At 34.9% G+C, this 24,598-nt stretch overlaps 1 protein-coding gene across 5 annotated transcripts in view; it reads right to left on the bottom strand.

The window, feature by feature from the left end:
- The window catches only part of ITGB8 (integrin subunit beta 8), a 109,076-nt gene that overhangs the window by 64,401 nt on the left and 20,077 nt on the right, over positions 1–24,598 (bottom strand). For all 5 annotated transcript variants that reach the window (XR_007150281.1, XR_007150280.1, XR_007150282.1 and 2 more), the window contains exons 2-3: positions 17,375–17,460; positions 11,627–11,798 (exon numbers count right to left, since the gene is read on the bottom strand). Coding sequence is in view for 1 of the 5 variants with exons in the window: in XM_047849592.1 (XP_047705548.1) it covers positions 11,627–11,798; positions 17,375–17,460 (258 nt within the window). In the remaining 4 variants the exon portion in view is untranslated. The remainder of the gene's footprint in view (positions 1–11,626; positions 11,799–17,374; positions 17,461–24,598) is intronic.

Genomic DNA, 24,598 nt, shown 5'->3' with positions numbered 1-24,598 from the left:
AGAGCTATTGCCAGTACTGGTGTTAATAGCGCAAAGAATGAAAAGTAGTGAGAATGAGTTTTAAATCACTCAAATAATGGTGTTAACAGCTCAGAAGATTTGGCTGAAACAACCATGGTGGGACATTAAGAAAAGATAACTAAAAACGTTCTACATAAGATGAAATTGAAAAACTATAAGAAACTGCGGAAAACTAGTAGGAAGAAAGAAGAGCCAATTTCTTGTACTTGGGTGGGGGAAGAAGGCCCCAGAATGAGATGGGTTTGAAACATCAAGGCACAGACTCCAGCACGTTTCTGACTTTCTGTGGGGGATAAAATAAGGGATTGTGCCAAGGGGTAGAGGGGAAAAGAATGAATGACTTCTATATTTTTTATGGTTAATTTTTTTTAATTTAAGAAGAATACCTGAAAAATCTTATATTTTAAATTAAGCTACGCTAAAGGGATTTTTTTTACAATACAAAAATGAATTAATGTTGAAACATTTTCTTAAGTTAGTGAGGTATAGATTATACTTATCCTTATCATATACATTATATTACTTCTGAAGTAGAATTAGAGGATTTCTTTCTCTCTCCTACCTTCCTAAAGATTTCATTTCAGTGTTCTTAGGGAACATCAAGTAGGATCAGTAGCTTCTGTTACTATTTTTCCATAAGATTGATAGGTAAAAATAAGAAAAAAAAAGTATAGTTTAAGAAGTAAAAAGTAAAAGAAAGTGTCACTTTTAAATTTTTAAAATTTTAAAGATTCAATAATATATATTACATATATTAAATATACAATAGAATCCTACCAACATTGTTTAAAAAGTTGAGTTAGTATATGATCTAATAGAAGTATTCATGAAAAATTTTTTAGATTCGTAATAGATGCTACATTGAACATAATGAATTTTATAAGATAAGAATAAGTGATTATAAATAAATCAAATCAATATCAATATTAGGGGATAAATTCATTTTACACTTAGGTATGCATTATATGTGTCATGGTAGAGAGGACTTTCATATCATGAGGAGTGATGTTTCTATATATCTGGAGTTGGTAAAGTGTAGCTTCATATGTTATGCTTCAAAGCTGGCATGTCAGGGTGCATGGGTGGCTCCGTCAGTTAAGCATCCAACTCTTGATTTTGGCTCAGGTCATGATCCCAGAGACATGGGATTGAGCCCTAAGTTGGGTCTGCGTTGACAGCACAGAGCCTACTTGGGATTCTCTTTCCCACTCCCTCTGCTTCTCCCCTGAGCTGTCTCTCTCCCAAAATAAATAAATGAACTTAAAACAAAACAAAACAAAACAACTGGTGCCATGTGCATTTATTTTAAAGGTTATTTCTGCACTGTCAGAGCAGAGCCCAATGTGGGACTCAATCTCATGAACTGTGAGATCATGACCTAAGCTGAAATCAAGAGTCTGATGTTTAACTGACTAAAGCACCCAGGTGCCCCATCATATGCATTTTTTAGATGAACTTATTAAATGTAATTTACTAACTACTTGTTGTATATGTATATTATAATATAGAGTTCTGTCATAGCTATGTTGGAAAGATGGCTTACACCCATTAGACAATTATGCTAATTTGCATACAGAAATCCAAATAGTAGTGGGAAACTAAATAGAATCAAGCCCCATAGTGATTGACATAGACATTAAGCATTTCTCTTTTCACTCTTCTACTCCCCATACTGCCTTCAGTGACCTTAGTTAAGAACTCACGTTGAGGTCTCCCACATCTTTATCCAACCTGTACCTCCTGCTGAACTTCAGCTTCAAATACAGTAAGTCACTACCTCAAATTAAGATGTCTCAGTTTGAACTCAGTACCAACCTTCCACAGAAGGCAGCCATACCTCTCACCTTGTTACTTAAGCCACAGCTCCAGTGTCTCCTTGCTCATCAATCACCAACCCCTGGGGATGCTAATGAGAGACATCTCTCATGCCTGTCCATTTTTCTCCTGCCTCATCACCATTACTATTATTGTTTATCTATAGCACTGAAACTGTTATGCACCTTCTGAACTGTTAATTTTTAGTCTCAGGAAGAATCAACCACCATTATATATACAAAAAGGAACAAAATTCATTTAAATTCATTTAAATGTATATATTTAAGTGTAACACAATAATAGAAAAAAAAATTCACCTTATAATTTTCAAATCCCGAGTATATAAAACAGAGAAAGACATTTTGAGAGGATATAGTCATATTTATTTGAGGCAAATAATATATGATAAGCTTCATGTATAAGCTACTAAAAATTAGTGTTCAGTTAGAAAAACAGGAAAATTTGTATGAAAGGCAAATAACATACACAAAAAGAACTAAAGATGGTTAAAGTAAGCTTAGGAAAAATGTTGCAGCTTTTTAATTCTAGGATAAAGGGAAAAGAAAACAGCTAACAGACGAGTTACATGTAAAAACTTAAGAGATTAAAAAGAATGAAAAGGCAAGGTTGACTCTGAGAGCCTTAACTGGACATCCATTTTTCTTATAAATAACCTGATAATATACATTGGGAACCTATATAAATTTATATATATTTGACCTAGTAAATCTATTTATAAGAATTTATCCTATATGAATATTCTATTTTATACAAAGATACATGCATAATGAGTATCACTGAAGATTTGCTTTAAAAATCTTCATTCAAATTGGATTGGGATTGTCTTATTTATTGATTCATTTGGGTTTGTTACATTTATAGAGTATGTTTATAGAAAACTGCCATTGCTGTAATATTGTCTTCCTTTTTTTTAATTTAAATTTTAGTTAACTTACAGGGCAATATTAGTTTGAGAAGTAGAATGCAGTGCACCCAATGCTCATCACAAGTGCCCTCCTTAGTAGCCATCACCCATCTAGCCCATCTCCCAGCCACTTCCCTCCATGAAACCACAGTTTGTTCTCTATCATTAGGAGTCTCTTGTGGTTTGTTTCCCTCTATTCTCTCTGCCCCCCATATGTTCATCTGTTTGTTTCTTAAATTCCACATAGGAATGTAATCATATGGAATTTGTCCTTTTTTAAAAATTTTTTTTTCAACGTTTATTTATTTTTTTTGGGACAGAGAGAGACAGAGCATGAACGGGGGAGGGGCAGAGAGAGAAGGAGACACAGAATCGGAAACAGGCTCCAGGCTCTGAGCCATCAGCCCAGAGCCCGACACGGGGCTCGAACTCACGGACCGCGAGATCGTGACCTGGCTGAAGTTGGACGCTTAACCGACTGCGCCACCCAGGCGCCCCTGGAATTTGTCCTTCTTGATTGACTTATTTCATTTAGCATAACACATTCTAGCTCTATCCACATCCTTGCAAATGGGAAGATTTTATTCTTTTTGATGGCTGAGTAATATTCCTCCCCCTCTCTCTCTCCCTTTCTCTCTCTATATATTTACCACCACATCTTCTTTATCCATTCATCAGTCAATGGACATTTGGGTTTCTCCATAGTTTGGTTATTGTTGATAATGTTGCTATAAACATTGGGGTTTGAGTACTGCTTCAAATCTATATTTTTGTATTCTTTGGGTAAATACCTAATAGTGCAATTGCTAGACTGTAAGGTTGTTCTATATGTTGTTTTTTGAGGAACCTCCATACTGCTCTCCAGAGTGGCTGTACCACTTTGCATTCCTACCAACAGTGTAAGAGGGTTCCCCTTTCTCCACATCCTCACCAACACCTGTTGTTTCTTGTGTTGTTAATTTTAGCCTTTCTGAAAGGTGTAGATAGTATCTCATTGTGATTTTGATTTGTATTTCTCTGATGATGAGTGATGTTAAGCATCTTTTCATGTATCTGTTGGCCATTTCTTTGGAAAAGTGTCTATTCATGTCTTCTGCACAGTTCTTAACTGGATTATTTGTTTTTTGGGTGTTGAGTTTGTTAAGTTCTTTATAGATTTTGGATGCGAACCCTTTTTCAGACATATCATTTGCAAATATCTTCTCCCATTCAATAGGCTTCCTTTTAGTTTTGTTCACTGTTTCCTTCGCTGTGCAGATTTTTTTTTTCTTGCTGAAGTCCCAATAGTTCATGTTTGCTTTTGTTTCCCTTGCCTTCAGCAATGTGTCTAATAAGAAGTAGCTCTGGCAGATGTCAAAGTGGTTGCTGGCTGTGTTCTCCTGTAAGATTTTTATGGCTTCTTGTCTCACATTTAAGTCTTTCATCGATTTGAGTTAATTTTTGAGTATGGTGTAAGAAAGTGATCCAATTTCATTCTTCTGTATGTTGCCCTCTAGTTTTCCCAACACCATTTGTTGAAGAGACTCTTTTTTCCATTGGATATTCTTTCCTGCTTTGTTGAAGATGAGTTGACCATGTAGTTGTGGGCCCACTTCTGGGTTTTCTTCTTTGTTCCATTGATCTATGTATCTGTTTTTGTGCCAGTACTATACTGTTTTGATGACTATTACTTTGTATTATAGCGTGAAATCTGGAATAGTGATGCCTCCAGTTTTGTTTTTCTTTTTTAGCATTGCTTTGGTTATTCAGGGTCTTTTGTGGTTCCATACAAATTTTAGGATTGTTTGTTCTAGCTCTGTGAAAAATGCTGCTGGTATTTTGATAGTGATTGTATTTAATGTGTATATTGATTTGAGTAGTACAGACATTTTAACAATGTTTGTTCTTCCAATCCATGAGCATGAAATGCTTTCCATTTCTTTATGTACTCTTCAATTTCTTTCATAAGTGTTCTTATAGTTTTCAGAGTACAAATCTTTTACCTTTTTAGTTAGGTTTATTTCTGGGTATCTTATCGTTTTTGGTACATTTGCAAATGGGATCTATTCCTTGATTTCTTTTTCTGCTGCTTCTTTATTGGTGTATAGAAATGCAACAGGTTTCTGCATGTTGATTTTATATCCTGCAGCTTTGCTCAATTCATGTATTAGTTCTAGCAAAGTTTTGGTTTCAGGTTTTCTACATAGAGTATCATGTCATCTGCAAATAGTGAAAGTTTGACTTTTCCCTGGTGGATTTGGATACTTTTATTTCTTTTTGTTGTCTGATTGCAAAGGCTACAACTTCCAGTACTATATTAAATAGTAGTGGTGAGAGTGGACATCCCTGTCTTGTTCCTGACCATAGGGGAAAGGATCTGTTTTTCCAATTGTGGATGATATTAGCTGTGGGTCTTTACTATATGGCTTTTATGATGTTGAGGTATGTTTCATCTATCCCTACTTTGTTTAGGGTTTATATCAAGAACAATTACTATATTTTGTCAAATACTTTTTCTGCATCTATTGACAGGATCATATGGTTCTTATCCTTTCTTTTATTAATGTGATGTATCACCTTGACTGATTTGTGAATATTGAACTAGTCCTGCAGCCCAGGAATAAATCCCTCTTGATCATGGTGAATAATTATTTTAATGTACTGTTGAATTCAATTTGCTAGTATCTTGTTGAGAATTTTTGCATCCTTATTCATTTTGGCCTGTAAATCTCCTTTTTAGTGAAGTCTTTGTCTGGTTTTGGAATCAAGGTAATGGTGGCTTCATAGAATGGGTTTGGAGGTTTCCCTTCTATTTCTATCTTTTGAAACACTATGAGAAGAATAGGTATTAACTCTTCTTTAAATGTCTGGTAGAATTCCCTCGGGAAGCCATTTGGCCCTGGACTCTTGTTTGTTGAGAGATTTTTTTATTACTGAATCATTCTCATTTTTTGGTTATGGTTCTGTTCAAGTTTTTCTACTTCTTCCAGTTTTCATTTTTGGTAGTTTGTGAGTATTTAGGAATTTGTCCATTTCTTCTACATTTCCCAGTTTGTTGGCATATAATTTTTCAAAGTATTCTAATTGTATTTCTGTGGTGTTGGTTGTGATCTCTCCTCTTTCATTTGTGATTTTATCTATTTGGGTCCTTTCTCTTTCATTTTGATAAGTCTTTCCAGGGGTTTATTAATTTTGTTTATTTTTTCAAAGAACCAGCTCTTAGTTTCATTGATCCTTTCTGTTTTTTTTTTTTCTTCTATATCATTTATTTCTGCTCTGATCTTTATTATTCCCCTTCCTCTGCTGGCTTTCGACTTTATTTTGATAGTTTTTTGTTTTTATTTTTGTCTGTTTTTCTAGTTTTACATAGCCTAAGGTTAGGCTATGTATTTGGGACATTTCTGGAAAATTTTTGGTTTCAGGTTTTCTACATAGAGTATCATGTCATCTGAATTGCAATATACTTCCCTCTTAGGACTGCCTTTGCTGCATTCCAAAGGGTTTAGACTGTTGTATTTTCATTTTCATTGGCTTCCATGTATTTTTTTTATTTCTTCTTTAATTTCCTGGTTAACCCATTCATTCTTTAGTAGATGTTCTTTAACCTCATATATTTGAGGGCTTTCCAAATTTTTCTGGTGGTCGACTTCAAATTTTATAGTGCTGTGATCTGAAAACATGCATGGTATGATCTCTGTCTTTTTGTACTTGTTGAGAGTTGATTTATGACACAGTATGCGATCTATTCTGGAGAATGTTCCATGTGCACTCAAGAAGAATGTGTATTCTGCTTTAGATGAAATGTTCTGAATATATTCGTTAAGTCCATTCGTTAAGTCCAGTGTGTTATTCAAAGCCATTGCTTCCTTGTTGATTTTCTACTTCAATGATCTATCCATTGCTGTGAGTGGGGTGTTAAAGTCCTACACTATTATTGGATTATTAGCAGTATGTTTATGCTTGTTATTAATTGATTTATATATTTGGTTTCTTCAAGTTGGGGGCATAAATATTTACAACTGTTAGATCTTCTTGATGGATAGACGGTGAATTACAATATAATGCCTTTCTTCATCTCTTGTTACAGTCTTTTGTTTTAAAATCTAGTTTGTCTGATATAAGTATGGCTACTCCAGCTTTCTATTGATGTCCATTAGCATAACAGACGGTTCTCTATCCCTTCACTTTGAATCTGCAGGTGTCTTTAGGTCTAAAATGAGTCTCTTACAGGCAGCATATAGACAGATCTTTTTTTAACTATTCTGATACCCTATGTCTTTTGATTGGAGCATTTAATCCATTTTCATTCAGACTAAGTATTGAAATATATGAATTTAGTACCATTGTGTTACCTATGGAGTTGATATTTCTGGTGATGCTCTATGGTCCTTTCTAGTCTTTGTTGCTTTTTTTTTTCCTCCACTCAGAGTTCCCCTTAAAATTTATCGTAGTTCTGGTTTAGTGGTCACAAACTCTTTTAGTTTTTGTTTGTCTGGGACCTTTTTATTTCTCCTTCTCTTCTGAATGATGGCCTTGCTGGATAGAGTGTTCTTGGCTGCATATTTTTTCACATTCTGCATACTGAATATCTTTTGCAACTCCTTTCTGGCCTGCCATGTTTCTGTGGACAGATCTGTTGCAAACCTGATCTGTCTTCCCCTGTAGGTTAAGGGCTTTTTTTTTTTCCTTGCTGCTTTCAGGATTCTTTCCTTGTCTGTGTATTTTGTGAATTTGACTATGATATGTATTAGAGATAATGAGCTTTTGTTGCATTTAATGAGAGTTCTCTGTGCTTCTTGAATTTTGATGTCTGTCACCCTCCCCAAATTACAGAAGTTTTCAGCAATAATTTACTCACATAAACTTTTGCCCCTTTTTCTCTCTTTTTGTCTTCTGGGATTCCTGTGATACAAATGTTATTACATTTTAATAAATCACTGAGTTTCCTAAGTCTGTCTTCATGATCCCTGATCTTTGCTTCCCTCTTGTTTCAGCTTCATTATTTTGCATAATTTTATCTTCTGTATTGTTCTTTCACTCCTCTGCCTTATCCATCCTCATTTTTATGGCCTCCATTTGGGTTTGCATCTTGGTTATAGTATTTTTAATTTTGGCCTGACTAGATTTTAGTTCTTTTATCTCTGCAGGAAGTGACTCTCTGGTGTCTTCTATGCTTTTTTCAACCCCAGCTACTATCCTTAAAATCATTGTTTTAAATTCTGGTTCCGACACCTTACTTACATCTGCATTGATTAAATCTCTGGTCATAATTTCTTCCTGTTCTTTCTTTTGAGGGGAATTCCTCCATCTTGTCATTTTGGAGGAAGAAACAACAACAGTAATAATAGAATGAAATAAAAATTAAAAAATTAAAAATAATTCTTTAGGTCCTAGATCCTAGGTGTGTTTTGGTTTGCTTGTTAAGAGAAGCTTCCATGTTATTTCTCTCAAATTATGAAGATTGTTCTGTTAATCCTCAGATCAATTTCCTAGGTATCCAAAATGGTTTGATGTTGACCTAGCTGTGTTCAAGAGAAGAGAGAAGCCCAGGATCCCCTTACTACTCTGGCATCTTAACTCTTTCTGCCCTAATATTGTCTTCCTAATCAGCAACATAAAATTCTTCTGCATTTATTCATATCTTCTAGGTAGCACAGTGGATCTTATACATTTTCTTTTTAAAGTTTATCCCTAGACAGTTTGAGTTTTAGATTGCTGCTAGGAATTTATCCCTTTTTAAATTATATTTAATATTATGTAAGAAATCCATTGATTTGAATATTTTAAAAAACCTGCCATTTAATTTATTTATTTATTTATTTATTTATTTATGTGCATATTTATATATTTATTTTAATATGCATACCTTATTTATATAACAAAGGCTGAGGTATTTTTTTTTATTCATTTTTTTTTAAGTAAACTCTAGGTCCAAGGTGGAGCTCAAACTCATGGCCCTGATCAAGAGTTGAATGCTTTGTGGACTGAGCCAGCTAGGTTCCCCTATTTTTTGTTTTCTATTTTAAAAATTATTTTTGGTTGATTTGCTTGGATTTATGAGATAGACATATGATGATAATTTTGCTTTATCTTCTAAAAATATTTATAACTCATATTTGGTTTTCTTGTCTCACTGCTTTTACATAAAACTTCCAGAAGGATTTTAATATATATTAAGGAACTATTCTTAAATTTTTATTTTGGCAGAATAGACACTAAATTTTATTGTATAATTTTTCAGCATCTGTTGAGATAACAAACATATATTTTTTCCTTTTGGCATTGTTTTTCTTATCACATATGGTTTAATGTGATTTCTTAATATGTTAAGGGTTTAATACTAGGGTTATGCTAACCTTGTACAAACTGAGTAGCTTCTAGGGCTTTTCTAAAACTAATGGAAGAGTTTATGTAGTACAGGTATAATGCATTTCCTAATGTTTGGGTGAACATTAAATCATTTATTCTGAAGAAAACATTTAGACCTAATGTGAGTATTTTATAATTTTATAATGTTATTAATTTCTTTGATCTTTATTAGCTTTCTTAGGGCTCACTCTCTTCTTGAGTCAATATTAATCATGCATATCTTCCTTAAAATTACCTATATTATTAAGATTTATACATTTTACCATAGATTTTTGTGATTAATTTTTTCTTAATGGCTTTTTCCCTTAATATTTGTTTCTCTGGCTGTAATCTATATAACTGGGTTATTTACTTCTTTTCTTCTTTTCTTAATTAGCTATGCCAGCAATTTGTCTATTTATTGGACTTTAAAAAGAACTAGCTCTTGGATTTATACATTCATTTTCCTTTTTTATTTCTCTTTTTCATTTTGTTAATTTTTTTCTTAACTTATTAATTCCTTCCCCTTGTTTTCCTTATGGCCTTTTTTTTTACTCCTATATCTTAATTTGGATGCTTAGTTAATTTTTGTTCATTCTTCTTTAATAATAAAAGTATTTAAAGATCTTAATTTTTCTGGGAGCAACTTCATTCACATCCCATGTATTTTTTTTAACTTTTTTTTTTACATTTATTTTTGAGAGACAGAGAGAGACAGAGCACAAGTGGGGGAGGGGCAGAGAGAGAAGGAGACACAGAATTGGAAGCAGGCTCCAGGCTCTGAGCTGACAGCATAGAGCCCGACGTGGGGCTCGAACTCACAAACTGTGAGATCATGACCTGAGCCGAAGTTGGATGCTTAACCGACTGAGCCACCTAGGTGCCCGACATCCCATGTATTTTGATGTCAGTTGTTGTTATTGTTATTATTAAATGGTCTATGACTAGAGTTTTGATTTATTCTTGGAGACAGACTTTATTTAGGAGAAACTTTTCTTTGTTATTTAATATTTGTTTATTCTCTTATACTGACTTCAAATATTATAGCACAATGTACACACATATTGACCTATAAAAATATTTTTTTGCTTTTTGGAATTAAATATTCTTGTCTAAAGTATGACTAATATCTAAAATTACTCCATGGCCTTTGAAAATGTTATTTTATATATCAAGAGCTATGGACCAAATTGTGTTCCCTCCAAATTTACATGTTGAATCCCTAAACCATAATGTGATGTTGTTTGGAGATGGAGCCTTTGGAGATTATTAGGTTTAGATGAGGTAATGAGGGTGGGGCCCTCGTAATGAGATTAGTGCCCTTATGGGAAGAGACACCAGAGACCTCCATCTCCATCTTCTTCTCTCTGTGTGTCTCTTTTTCTCCCTCCCCAGGAACGAAATCAGCCAGTACCTTGATCTTGTACTTTCTAACTTCCAGGACTGTGAGAAAATGAATTTCTGTCGTTTAAGTCCCCTAGTGTACACAATTTTGTTATGGTAGCAATAGAAGATGGTGAATGGCATAATCTTACCAACCTAATTACCTTCATTTTTGTGTATCCCTTTCCAACTGTTGCTTGTATATGTCCATACTGGGCTGTATAATTGTTTTATATGGTGAAGAGCATAGTTTTAATTGGAAGCTGGGAATATGCCTGATGCCAAGAAAGAAATAGACTTTGTTTTTCTGGTAATTGAAGAATCTGGGGAAATAGCTCAGCTTTGGAAAAGGGAGGTCATGTGTCAATAATGGTTTTTTAAAAATTTAATGCCAGGACAAGACCACCCAGAATGAAATAATGAAGACTTAAAGGCAATTGCATACTGCTTAAATCTAAATGCATCTAATTGACTGATGCATACCTATATACCTGAAATTATCTTGTCATATGTAGCTTGTACACTGGGATTTTCTAGCAGTGGAAGAAAATGAATAATTTCCGGTGGCCTACTACATGTGCCAAACTGTGTAATACAATGTGATGAAATGGCAAGTATAAGAGAGGTATAGGAGGAGAACTATGTGTTACTCTCAGGAGCCATCACAAAGCAGCTCAATTATGATAATTATGAATTGTAGTTTTGTGTTTAAAAGTTTATCGCAAAGGCTCTAAGGACTTAGCTTAATTTACATCTCTTACTAATTAATTAATCAACTAATCAAGTCAACATATACTTACAGAGTGCTTACTAAAAGCCAGCACTCTGTGAGGCTTTGGAGAAAAAGGGGAATAAAACATGTTCTCTTTCTTCAAGAGCTGGCAATGGAATTGGAACACAATTACACTACAATGTGATCAAGTCTGGAAACACATAATTATAATATAATGTGGTCAGGTTTGCAGAGTGTCCGAGGCCACACAGCTAGCTAGCTGTAGGCACAAAAAAAGATCAGAATTCTGATTTCTTTATTCTGAGCCCGCTGTTATTTCTACTACAATAATATTGCCTTTCACAAAATATTAAATATAAGCAAATAAAGCTAAATGTAATTTAAAGTCTGAATCATCAAGATTTATTTGAAAATCACCAAACCTGGACGCAGCTGGATCAACACTTCTCCTGGTGTCACCTGTGTATTCATTTCATTTTCACTTGCTATTACATGCACCGATGGGTATTCTATCGAATCAATTGAGCAGCCTTTGCTTATTAAATTGGAAATAATATCACAACGTTCACTTCTTGATCCACCTGAAATGAAATCCTGTTTAAAAGAAGGAAAATCACTGATGTTTTTAGTGCATACTGTCTCAATTATAACCAAAGAAAACCACACAGCAAATATTGTAAAGAAGCCATCTTCCAATGTCACAAAACTTATGCAACTATTCAAATACCTGCTTGTTTCCAAAAAGAATACTAAAAAAATTTGTCTTAAATAAAGCTTTAATTCCTAAATCTTATCTAAAAAGAAGAAAATTAAAGAGGAGATTTAAACCAAGTACTTTAAATATTGTTAACTGATCACTGTAAAATCATTCCAACTTAATTCTTTCTAAATATTTTACATTGGAAAGACTACTTCAAAAGAAAATTTATCCAAAATAGACCATTCATTCATTCCAAATGTAAGTCTCAGTTCTCAAATAACCCAATTGGTATATGCATTATAAATTTTTATGTTCAGAATATGAGAGAGGGTCCTCAGGAGTCACATGCCCAATGTAAGGTACTGAAAATTCACAAAAGGATGAACTGGAGATGTATATTTCTTAGACCACAAAATCCCCCATCTTAGACACACAATAGCCTATAAATAATTTAATAAACCAAGAAAGATGTTCATAATGAGGCTGGACGATAGAAAATTGGAGCTAAAATTATACTGGATTTGCAAGTGAATCTAGAACTTTTATTACCATTCAGCATTGGTTAGTTGATCTTTATTCAATAGCCATTCAAGAAACTTGGAATTAGTGGAACAAGCTTAAAATTTAACTTATCCTGAGAAAAAAAAATTGATATTTTTATTTTTCATGTAACCATTCATGTTTTCCCCTAAGAACAGGAAATGTATTAAAAAGTATAGAAATATATTTTATTATATATAATGTTGGCCTGAATTATTTGGAACATTTGCTTACACAGTAGCTAGATTATTTGCTCAGTGATTTTACTGGCAGTGGCTATTATGATCTGACATTCAGTCATTCCTCCTTCAGTTCAGCTGATCCAGGGAATTGGATTTCAAATTAATCATTCAATCAAAGAATACAGATTGAATACTTACACAGGGTCAGTAGTTTTTAGGTGCTGAGGATACAGAATGGAACAAGACAGAGACCTTGTCAAAGAGTCAATAGGCCATTGGTGAATCCAGCCATTAAACAAGTAAATGTAATTATTATAGGCATTAGATTTAGGGGAAGCATAGAATTTCAAAGGGTTATGGAAGAAGGAAATTATCAAGTTCAATATTAGTTGAATATTAGATCACTAATTATGAATAGTAACATCTGTGTCACTAGTATAGATGGGATGGTGGTAGGCAATATAAAAACATTCACACAAAGATTTTAATTCCTCTCTTAATTTAGAACAGGGGTTCAAAAACTAGGCCTGGTGGTACAAATACAATAATCCATGCCCTGTTTTTGTATTGCTTGAGTGCTAAAAAAAATGCATTCTACCTTTTAAAAATGCTGTTAAGTGATTAAAAAAGAACATACAAGAGAAACAGTATGTGGCCCATAAAACTTAAAAAATATTTACTGTACTGATATTTACAGTACTGATCCTGAATTAGAGTGTGAAGCACCCTTGTAATATAAATATATTAAGAGATATTAAGAGGATATATTAAGAGGATATATTCTTTTCAATCAAGATTTCAGCTGTCATTTGGTAAATGACTTCATGGGAATAGAAAAATTCAATTTGCTTTGCTATTGACCATATACCCAGATTTTTATCATGATGTTTAAAAATCTCCAAAACCTTAATTTCTTGTATCCAAATTTATTCTGTCCATTGATAAAACTTAGAGGTACTCAATATAAGATTTAGCTCAAAGAATGATGGCATATATTGCTATCATATGTATCACGTTCCTTCAGAAAGCTCCAAGATAGATGAGAGGATCCTTCCTGTCCTAGAGTTTGAGCAATATTGAGGGTACTTAAGACTTGGTACCTCTATGTTCATGACAGGCCACAGACAAAGGGCTACATGCATTTAATAGATGGAAAAACACCAAGACTTCAAATCAAGAAAAGAAATAAAATACAAGTAATTCTGATTTTTCTTTTCATCTAGGGATTCTGTAATTTGTGTACACAGAAATGGAAAAGAAGGGACTACGGTTAATTCACTGCAACTATACATCACGCTATGCCATTTGACCTTTAAATGTCAAATCATTTTGCTGAAATAGGCAAAATAGTCTCAATTATTTTGCAATGTCTGAATCAGCATGGCTGTTTTTACTCTGCTGTAAAAACGGAGTTAGAAAAGCACTGCCAATTTGACAATTAGGTTTGAGAAGGGAAGAAAAGACCGTGACATCAAAATAAAGAATGGAATGCTGCCCCTGCCCACTGCGGCCTACTTTCCACTTTGTATAAAAGAAAAGAATTTGAAACCACACCCTTTTAATTTGTGGTGTTTTGTGTCATTTTAATTTCTTGTAATGCTTGTGTTTTATTTTTTCTACACGAAATACACAAGCAAAACCATACTCCTTCTGCATCTAAATCCCATTTGTAAATGAAAAGCCCAGGTTTGAAGTTACCTCAGGTAGCTTTTCATCATTTGTTACTTTTATCCATTCAATATAATTATTTGTGGAAAAAATAAGAAAAGCTTTTTCTTCTTATTTCTGAGTCTTTCTGATTTCCAAACATGGCAATCTGCACGGAAATGAAAGAACTCTATCATGTTCCTTTTGACGGTGAATACCTTTGTGTTGTATTTTAGTATAATTACGTTCGAAGGCTGCCCTCTGAACTTCTGACTATGTGATCACAATCTGTGTATGACATAGCATGCAGGAGAAGAAGAGAATTCTTCAAAACTCATCAAGTCTTTTACATATGTTAAAAAGGAGCTTGATGCGTTAAACTAGGCAATACTGATAAGGTCTTTTCCATCCTAATTATTTTACAATTATTTTTATGTAACATGGAGAGAAAGAGCAGGCAAAACATCTAGAACATCAGGTTAACATGCTATACAAGAATGTAGGCAAATCGAATATACCCTGTCCAAATTTTCTAGTGATCTTTTACTTTTGACCAGCCTTGAAAATTATACAAACCAAGCTTAATTTGTTAGTTTTAACTATTCTGATCATGAACACAGAAAAAAAAACTAAACAAAACAAAAGCCTATTCTTTCCCCATACCTCCACTCTCGTTGGTTAAGAAATAATAGACATCAGTTGCATATGTGTCTAATGGTGGGTAATCTTTCAAAATTAATCATTGTATTCTTCTTCTCAAGGATGTCAGGTCAGCCTGCAGGGAGTGGACAGCTCCTTCTGTTAATGATGTGCTAGTAGCTGAGTCCTAACACTGGTTGCTTCCCCCTAAGTTGTGTTCTTAACACAGTCCTCTTGGTTTCCTAAACCTGAATGAGTTGCTTTGGAGTCTCACTCAAGTTCTTTTAGTAACAACTCCATTTCTTAAGCAATGCCTGTGTCAAATGCTTGTCACATACGGTTTTATTTAATCCTCACAACAGTATGTCATAGGTACAATTTTTATTTCCATTTTAGAGCTAAGGAAAACTGAGGTTCAGAGTAGTTAGAGTAATGTATGCAAGTTTATATGGTTAGAAACTGATGGTCCTGGGATTTGAACCCAAGTTGACCTCATTTCAGAGCCTGCATTTTCAACACATGAATTAGATGGCCCTGTACTACACAGAAGGATATTCTGGAACACAAACAGCCAAGTGATTTCCAAATGTTTTCTGAAATCCTCTTCTGAAACATTTGATCAACAGCAGACATGGGTTTGCCTCCTGTGCTCTGGCAGCCACCTCACATTTCTCCTTGGATTACCTCTTGCCATTTGGCCACCAATTTCTCTGAATACTCAAAATCTTTCCTTTTGTGGCAGGACTGACATTTGCTATTCCCATAACTGAGCCTCTCCAGATTTTCTGTGCCAGCGGCGATATCAGATAAAGGGGTCTCTCTGGAACTTGGAATTTTATATGGCTGGCATGTTACATTTGGCTGACAGCTGGGTTTCTTAATCATCTTTTGAGAGTTCCTCTAAGCTACACTTAATAAAGTTCTGAGCAGCTGACATCAAGTTGACACAAACTTCATGGCTTCCTTAGTTAAAATCTAAAATGGAGTATTGGCCTAGGGTCAGGAAATATAAAGCCATGAAACACTCTTGACAGAAAAACCTAGAAGTAAATTCCAAACTCAGGGTTATAGAAATGAGGAAAGGAAGGCTCAGAGAATAGAGCGAGTTCTGTCTGGTCATTTGGCTCATAGGAGGTGATGGGACTTGTCATAGAAATTCTGGAATTGTCCTCTCTCTGACATTGCCTCATTCCATGGATTCTGGTGAAGCACTGCCTAGTTTCGAGTGACATCTGATTTTCTCACTGGTAAAGGCTAGAGTATATCCAAGAAGCCTTTGGGTTGTCAGTAGGAGACACTTTCAGACATGGCTAAGACTACTTTGTGAACCCCTCCTCTGTCTCTTTACTGACTTGCTTTAGAAGAAAGTAATGTCCACCATCCTTTGCTACTTTTTAGCTTTCTTTTTCCTTCTGGGAGATGCATCAGTTATAGGCAAGTAGTAACAGGAGAGGTTGGAAAGATGATGGTAGGTGCAGTTTTTGAGCAAAATCAGAGAAGGCAAAAGCTAGAGATCTTCATAGCAAGCAAAAGGTCATTAAATATCTCCTTGTTCCAATTCCCAAGAGCTACATAAACAAATGTAAAGTTATCTCTGTAATTTCACAGAAGAACCCCAGATTATAGATAGCTTCTTCATTGCAACTTATTATGTAAAGTAGTTCTGATGGAAGAATATCAACAAAAGAAAACATTCACAAAACAACTTCACAGCCAGGAAAGAAGGAATGCATTATATTTGTTTTACTAAGAAGTTTGTTATTGGGGTACGTTTCTCTTGTTAGAATATAAAAACACTAATTTTGAACAATAAAAGATTTCTGATTTATTCTCCATTCCACAGAATTTAAATGTACACAGTATCACACGAATAGGGTCACATGTCAAAGGAAAAGCATCCCATTTTTCATAAGTAACTAATGAATTGATATACAATGTTATGAAATGGAGTAAATAACTTATCTTTAAGTATTTCAAATAAAAGCAAATGAAACAGCCCTATAAACTAACTTGCTTTTCTTTAATAAGCAAGTACAAGACTACAATCCAACTAGGATATATAACCTAATGCCCCAAGCTGTAGCAAGAATTTCACACAAAACCTACTGACCTATCAAAAGTCACTATCTGTGTTTGCCAATTCTCTCTATAGGACAGATGGAAAACATAAAATGGCTTGCACTTCATTTCAAAATTACCATAATTTTCCTAATGAAAAGGTTATACTTTATTTTATAGTTAGCCAGATATGCTGTTTCTAAGCACACAACCAAATAAAATTTTCCTGATGCTCAGCACTGTCTTTCTTTTTCCTGATGCACCTTCAAAGCACAAAATATTAGGGCAATAAAATCATGCCTAGAGAAGTCAACTGTGAAGAACAGGGAAAGAGAAAAAAAGAGAAAAGAGAAGAGAAGAGAAAGGAAGAAAGAAGAAAGAAAATAAGAAAGAAAAAGGCACACCTCTTGAGCACACCATCCACATTCCGGACCCAGAGCAAGGCACTTGGTGCAGGAAGCTGCATTCGAGGATGTACATCTATTGTCTTCTGTAATGGAGGATAAAATGAGGTGTTACTCTCATATTGAGAAGTATATACAATTCTAAACCAAAATGTATTTTGAAAACCGAAATAAGCTGACCAATAGTTTTAAGTACATGACACTAAAAAATACATAATTTCTTTGGGAAGGGGCAAGGTTAACTACATAACAATTAACAGATACATTTCCTGGATAGTTATTATTTGGTTTTATAAGGTTGGAAAAAAGTAGGGTGATTAAAATATAATTTAGGTAGGTTTAGGGTTTGGCTTGAATTCTACTACAATAGTAAAACACGATCCACATTTTTTTAGTGTGCTAAAGTTTCACTATATTTCATATTATCTGAACTAATGAGGCATTTTTGGATCTAGAATTTTTCCCTGTAAAAATAGTCATACACTGACCCCAATCTGAACATGTCAATCTATGTTGGGTTATAGTGAATTAACTTTCTAAAAAATGATCTTGATTTCTTGAGAAATGATGACATATAGAATAAATGGGGATTCTGATTGTGTTAATATTGATTATTTTGGCTTGATGGGTATCAGAACCAAATGTAGCAGCATGATTCAGCATTTTAGATACAAAGTAACTGAATGAGTTTAGTTTACCCAATGTAATTTTTCTTACTAGATCACTTCCAGATTGTGACCAATTCACTTGTCCATAGATTCCCACTTGGCTGTGACATTTTAGTAACGTGGCTGTGCCTGGAAACTATTTACCTTTATCCCTAGCCACTAACTACTTGTATCATTATAAGGAGGCTCATCATTACGAGATTAAACACATAAAATATAATAAAGCATGAGTCATAAATTATTTTACCATGAGTTTTTAGTGGAATAATCACATACTTCCTACAGTCCATCCTTTACTATGAAATCACTGGACACTGGAAATCACAGCATTTTATTCATCTCACCCACAGGCATACAGTAAATAACACAGACATTCTAGCTGTAAGTAGTTCACAGTCTGGGTGAGGAGATAACTATATAGGCAAACAATAAAATACAATGTGATAAGCACAACGAGAGATATCACCAAGGCACTATGGGCACACAGTTAGGGGCTTCTCTGCTCTGGAGGGAAGGATAGGGGTTGGGGGGAGAGGGTATGTTTAAGGATGACTCCATAAAGGCAGTGATATCTAGTATGTCTCTTTGACATTTCACTTTTTTTCTTCTAATCTGTGTTTATCTTTTTAAAAAATGTAATGAAAGAGGGCCACGTGTGTTTGTGTGTGTATATACAATCACACAGGGATGTGGTAGTTTGAAAAGGGATGGAACCCACAAAATTTCTGGTTGTCCCCATCCAATCAGTTTTTCTTTTTCTTCTCTCTCAACTTGCCCCAACATTCTACAATACAGGATTAAAGCTGCTGTGACCTAGAGGTGGCATGTGGTGGGCTTTGGCAGTGGGAAGATAAAAAGAGAAACTCCAAGAGAGTAAATATAGCAGAGAGGTACTAAGTGGGGTAATAGTGAGCACCCTTCCTCTGTATTTCCCCAGACAACCAACAGGTTAAGCCAAAACTATCCTTCCTGAACACTTAACGGCAGTTCCATTATCTCCTCTCTGTGTCCCCTTGCAGCCTTTGTCCTTGGCTTTATACCAGCTTTTGATAAACATTATCTAGAACTTCTTTACTGATCTGTCCCAACCTGGCCTAGCTAAAATAACTGATGTTTGGGCTGCCTTTACTACTAGGGTGGCCACCTAACTATGAAAACTCCATAGCCTAAAATCCTTCCATCTGGCTTAGCCTGCCAACCTATAAAAGGTGCTTATTTCTGAAGTATTCAGAGGAGAGAGTAACCTTCTTAGTTTTGTTCTCAGAAAGAAATCAAGCACATTTGCAGACCTAACTTAGCCTTCACTAAGTCTTAAACTTGACCTGACTGGAATGTGGAATTAAGTCTATTTCAGTTTAGACTTGACTAGCTCTTTCACTCAATAGGTAGGACTTTGGCAGTTAAGATTGCACTCTGTTGGAAGGGAAGCTGAAGCTTCTATGACTATAGTCTTTGTTTCTAATAGTTGTTAGACTGTGTCCTAAGTTAACCCAGATTCAAGGTCAGGTCAGTCTCCTACTTCCAAGACACAAGTTGTAAATAACGAGTTTACAAGCAAAAATCTGTTTTCTTTACAGTCTGCCTTCTGACCATTTGTTTAAAAAAGTTCTAGTGCCAACTTCTGTTCTCAAACTTCAGATACCTAAGAATGATGACCAACAGGGCTACAAACTTTGGTCCTGTCAATACTTCTCAGGTTCCAGGGTTGACATTTCTCAGTCTACATAATTATAGGTAAAATGATCCCATAAATGGATATGGATGGCATAGGCCTTATGATTCTGCAGAACTGGAGGAGGGCCATAAATTGAACTCCATGGGAATAATGTCAAATGTTAACTGCCGGAAAGTGTCATGGTGGGACTTTAGAGAAGACAAACCAGACACACTCTGCTAAGCAGAATCTTAAGGCTTTTTCTTTTTAATTTTAAATACACATTAAGGGAATACCTAACATGCAAATATCACACCAATTAAAGCAGTTCTTTACACTGAATGGACATGCTACTAGGGAGGCAGTTAGTCAATGTGTGCTAAAGGGATGTGTGTGTGTGTGTGTGTGTGTGTGTGTGTGTGTGTGTGTGTCTGCCAGGCACGTTCATGTAAGTAGAAATATTACACTGAACACACATCAATGCATGAGTGCTGTTTACAGACACAAGCAGTTTGTCATCAGCCTCTAGGTCTACTCAGTCCATTCGCTGCCCCATTACGGATGCAACATCACAGGAGGCTGCTTTCCAGTGGAGGTTTCCTAGCAGTCCTCAGCACTGACACCTTATTAGAGGGTGTGCTTGAGTGGTTCTTCTTCCCACTCTATGAGAGTGGTAGCTGCCCATCCAGTGATGTGGCATAGCACTGTATTATTTAGCATTGTGTTTTTATTAAAGACACTTTTTTTGTGTGTGGATCCTAATGGAAATTAGGAAAGACAATAGAAGCAGAATCATATTTTATACCATGTATCTTCAGAACCCTCTTTTGTGCTCATTTGCCTTATTCCTAACTGCCTCACAAACCCCATGTAATTAAAAAGTGTGCTACCAAAACAGAAATTAGTAAAGAATTTAATGTCATGTAAGTGTGTACATTCTGAAAATTTCTATTCCTTGATCTCTGAGCATAGGCTGAGAGTCTTACTTTTACTCATGTTACAACTAGAGGTAACAGATGTGATGAGGTACCATTGCTAAATAGTCACTAGAAATAAAGTTCCCAATTTCCATAGCACTGTGACTCAACAGCGATGTGTTCTTAGGCTAGTTACCTAAATTTTGAGGCTTCATTTCCTCCACTGTAATGTAGAACTAATTATACCTATATCAAAATACTGATATGAGATGAAATGAGCAAGCATAAGCATGCCACGCATGGTGTGTAGGATATAATAGACACTCAGCAAAGGGATTATTGCAATGTTATTATAATTAGTGTTATAATAACTTACATGTGTAAGTTATTATATGTGTATACATATATTGTATGCATATTTAGATCTAGCTTCAAAGAAAAGGGAGGTGTTACATGTCTTTAAATTTGTCATAAATGTAATTAATCATCTTTCAAATGAAAGTCCTTTGGGTCATGAACACATTTTTATTTACTTATTTTTAAATTTTTCTTAATGTTTATTTTCGAGAGAGAGAGAGAGAGAGACAGAGCATGAGGCAGGGGAGGGGCAGAGAGAGAGTGAAACACAGAATCTGAAGCAGGCTCCAGACTCTGAGCTGTCAGCACAGAACCCAATGTGGGGCTCAAACCCACAAACCATGAGATCATGACCTGAGCCGAAGGCAGATGCTTATCTGACTGAGTCACCCAGGTGCCCCTTTAACAGTTTTAAAAATATAGCTAATATATAAAAATAAAAAGCTACTGCTTTTATTTTAGTTATTTAAGATGATTCTTAAAAGCCAATTTAGTCAAATATACACACATCAATCCAATCTGTTACAAATACAATTTTGGCATAACTATACTGGGTTACTGAAAATCTCTTACAACACCTTCATTTTGTTCACATTCTTCAAAGGGTACCTTGACTTAATCTGAATATTTTTCTAATTATTTCCCAGAATTAAATGTTTCTGACGCATGTGAAATGACCTTTATAACAGTCTGTCATAAAGTGTAATAAATATCCATCAACAACAGGATAAAGTACACAAAAATCAGGAAACTACATATTTGTGACTGTCACTTAAGTATTCTTTGTTTTGGATGATACGTTTATTCATATTATTTTGAGAATGTTTAATCTATAGAAGTAAGAAGAGAAGGGAAATGGACCAAAAAAGTAACTAAAAAAGAACATAGGGTTCAATGTTTACATTGGGATCTTTCCGTAAGTCAAGTGATCAGAGAAAGTGAAAGTTTTAGGAAACATTTCTAATGTTTTTCTGCTCTACAGTCTACACCACAAAATTTCAACAAAATTTAAAGGATGCCCAAAGTTATCTGGAAGAACCAACAATTAAAACTGATACAGATTTTAGTATTTTAAATTCAGAATCAATTATTCTAGATTCTCCTATTAAGAATAGACAGAATGATTTGTGAAGAATGTAGAAATGCATTTTTTTCCAGGCAGTATCCTTTTCTTAATTGCATTTACTATACAAATTAAATTAAACTTGGATAATTATTTAAAGCTACTTCCTTAAAAAAAATAAACACTGTTACAATGAATACATACTCTACTTTGATAGCAGTCAAAACCAGACAAATTGAGCACACATAGAATAAAGTTTTGCTTTATTTTGGAGTTTGCTTATTCTAGATGTATATCATGGCCATGTAATTGTTACAGATGTCTTCAAAATATATTACCTGATTATTGAAAGTTCTCTTTTGCACAGAAATTTAGCACGCTATCATTTGATGTAAAAATAAAAATGAAGCAATAGATTAGTGTTTGAATCACTTGCTGTTACCTAGTTATTCCAAGTTTTGACTGAGGTGCTGTTTCTTAAATGACCCTACAAAAATATAGGGAGGGAAGAGGTGGTTAAGACTACTTCTTTGAAAATCAGGCACAGGAAACAAAACCAAAGTCAGTTTAATTTTAAGAGAGATTAGGTAAAGGGGCATGGAAGAAAAGGCAGAAGCATGGGAAGCTCTTGGTAGATCTGAATAAGGAAGCTCTGAAGAGCTAGAGATGTATCATGAGGAAGCTAGTGACTAAGGGAGTATTGCAAAACAGAGGGAGCAAGGAAATAGTACAAGTACTTGTATTTTTCTTTTTGTTTTTTTTTCCCCTTGGATTTCATATAAACATAATACAAAACCACATTATTTATTAACATTTTGCATTTGTTCTTTAACTTAGCATTTAGACTATATGAAACATAACTTTACTGTTGAATAGACAAAGAACAAGATACAATTAAAATTAAAATAATGCATCTGTGCCAGAACTTCAGCTTACTACAATAATTTTTATGCAACAAATGCATAGTTCATAGTTCTGTACTCATATAGAATTGGTAGAAAAATTCACTTTAATCTTTGTAATTTGGTACTAAATTATATATTCAGAAAATACTATTGTCTAGCAGCAATAATACCCAACCTAGAGCATTTTTCTCTCCCCTTTGCCTTTACCATATTGTTTGTTTCAAACTTGTAGCAAACAAGCATTCAGGCCATGGAAATGAAAATGAGTATCTTTATGGGAAAAACCATTTTGTCTAAATAATTTTGCTTCTACTTGCAATTAAAAAATATACCCATATTTTTGTTTGGTGAAAATCAGCTTGGATTCCTTTGTTTCTTGACTTCACTGTTAGCCGTTCCAGTGATTCGGTTTGATAGTCTCAAAATATATTTGGAGGAAAAGGTCGTGGTATGTTCAATATGTTCAATAATGTTCAATATGTATGTTGTGGCTCAAGAGAAAAGGTGAGGAAATGAGGACATTATAAGAGAAAAATAATTGTCTTAGCTCCCCAAAGAACCTGAGCTAGAGATTCTTGGAAAGTGATTTATTGAGAAGGGAAGTAAGGTAAGGTCAGGAAGGCCAGGCACAAAGATATTGCTGCAGTCAAATTCTGGTCTTAGCCTGATTCCACCCAGAACTTGGAGCACAAATGATACCCCAAAGTTGTCCCACTTTGAGGTAAAGAGTGGGTCTGGCTTTTATACCCTCCCATAAGTCAGTCATTGACCGATGTCAGTCCAGAGAGGGCTGAGACTTGGGGTGGCTTAACCTTTACACATTGCTGGGATGTGGCTCTCTTTGATGGAGGGAAGCCAATTTTCCACCAACGTGGCAACTGTGAACTGTTAACAGGCCAGAACTCAGAGCAGCTGGGCATGGTGCCCCAGTCTTATAAAAGGATGTCTAGACTAGCAGCAGCCATCTTGAGCCCTGAGGGAACCCTCCTACTGGAAGCCAAGGGTAAGAAAGGCAAAGGTAGGGGCGTCTGGGTGGCTCAGTCACTTAAGTGTCTGACTTTGGCTCAGGTAGTGATCTCATGATTCAGGAGTTTGAGCCCTGTGTCAGGCTCTGTGCTGGCAGCTCGAAACCTGGAGCCTGCTTCAGATTCTGTCTCTCTCTTTCTCTGCCCCTCCCTGACTCGTGCTCTGTCTCTCTCAAAAATAAATTTTAAAAAACATTAAAATAATTAAAAAAAACATTTTTAAATGACAAAGGTAAAGAGGGCCCAGCCCCTCACAGCACCATGGAGTTGCTGCCCCCATTCTGGGTTGTCTCTCAGAGCTGTTTCTGAAGTAAGAGGAAAATTCACCTGGGTTTGAAAGATAATAGAAGAAAGACTTGAGCAGGATTAATGTAAATGCTTTTTTGGAAATGTTAGGCATAACATTACTTTACATGACATAGACCATCCACTCTGAAGAGATACATTTTGTTTTCCCTTGGAAAAGTAAGACTACTAGACTGTAGAGGGAAGGTGCTTGCATATATTTTCTTTCTATCCCCAAAATCCAAGTATAGCATCTGATACACACTCAGTAAATGTGTGATGAATAAATGCTAGTCTAAGTGGAGGTTGATCTGGTAGTTTAATTTCTGAGGCTTTTATAGCTCTTGATT

The sequence above is a fragment of the Prionailurus viverrinus genome, chromosome A2 (assembly GCF_022837055.1).
Source record: "Prionailurus viverrinus isolate Anna chromosome A2, UM_Priviv_1.0, whole genome shotgun sequence".
NCBI lineage: Eukaryota > Metazoa > Chordata > Mammalia > Carnivora > Felidae > Prionailurus > Prionailurus viverrinus.
The sequence above is the reverse complement of the archived record's forward strand: the minus strand, read 5'-3'. Positions and strand labels throughout refer to the sequence as shown.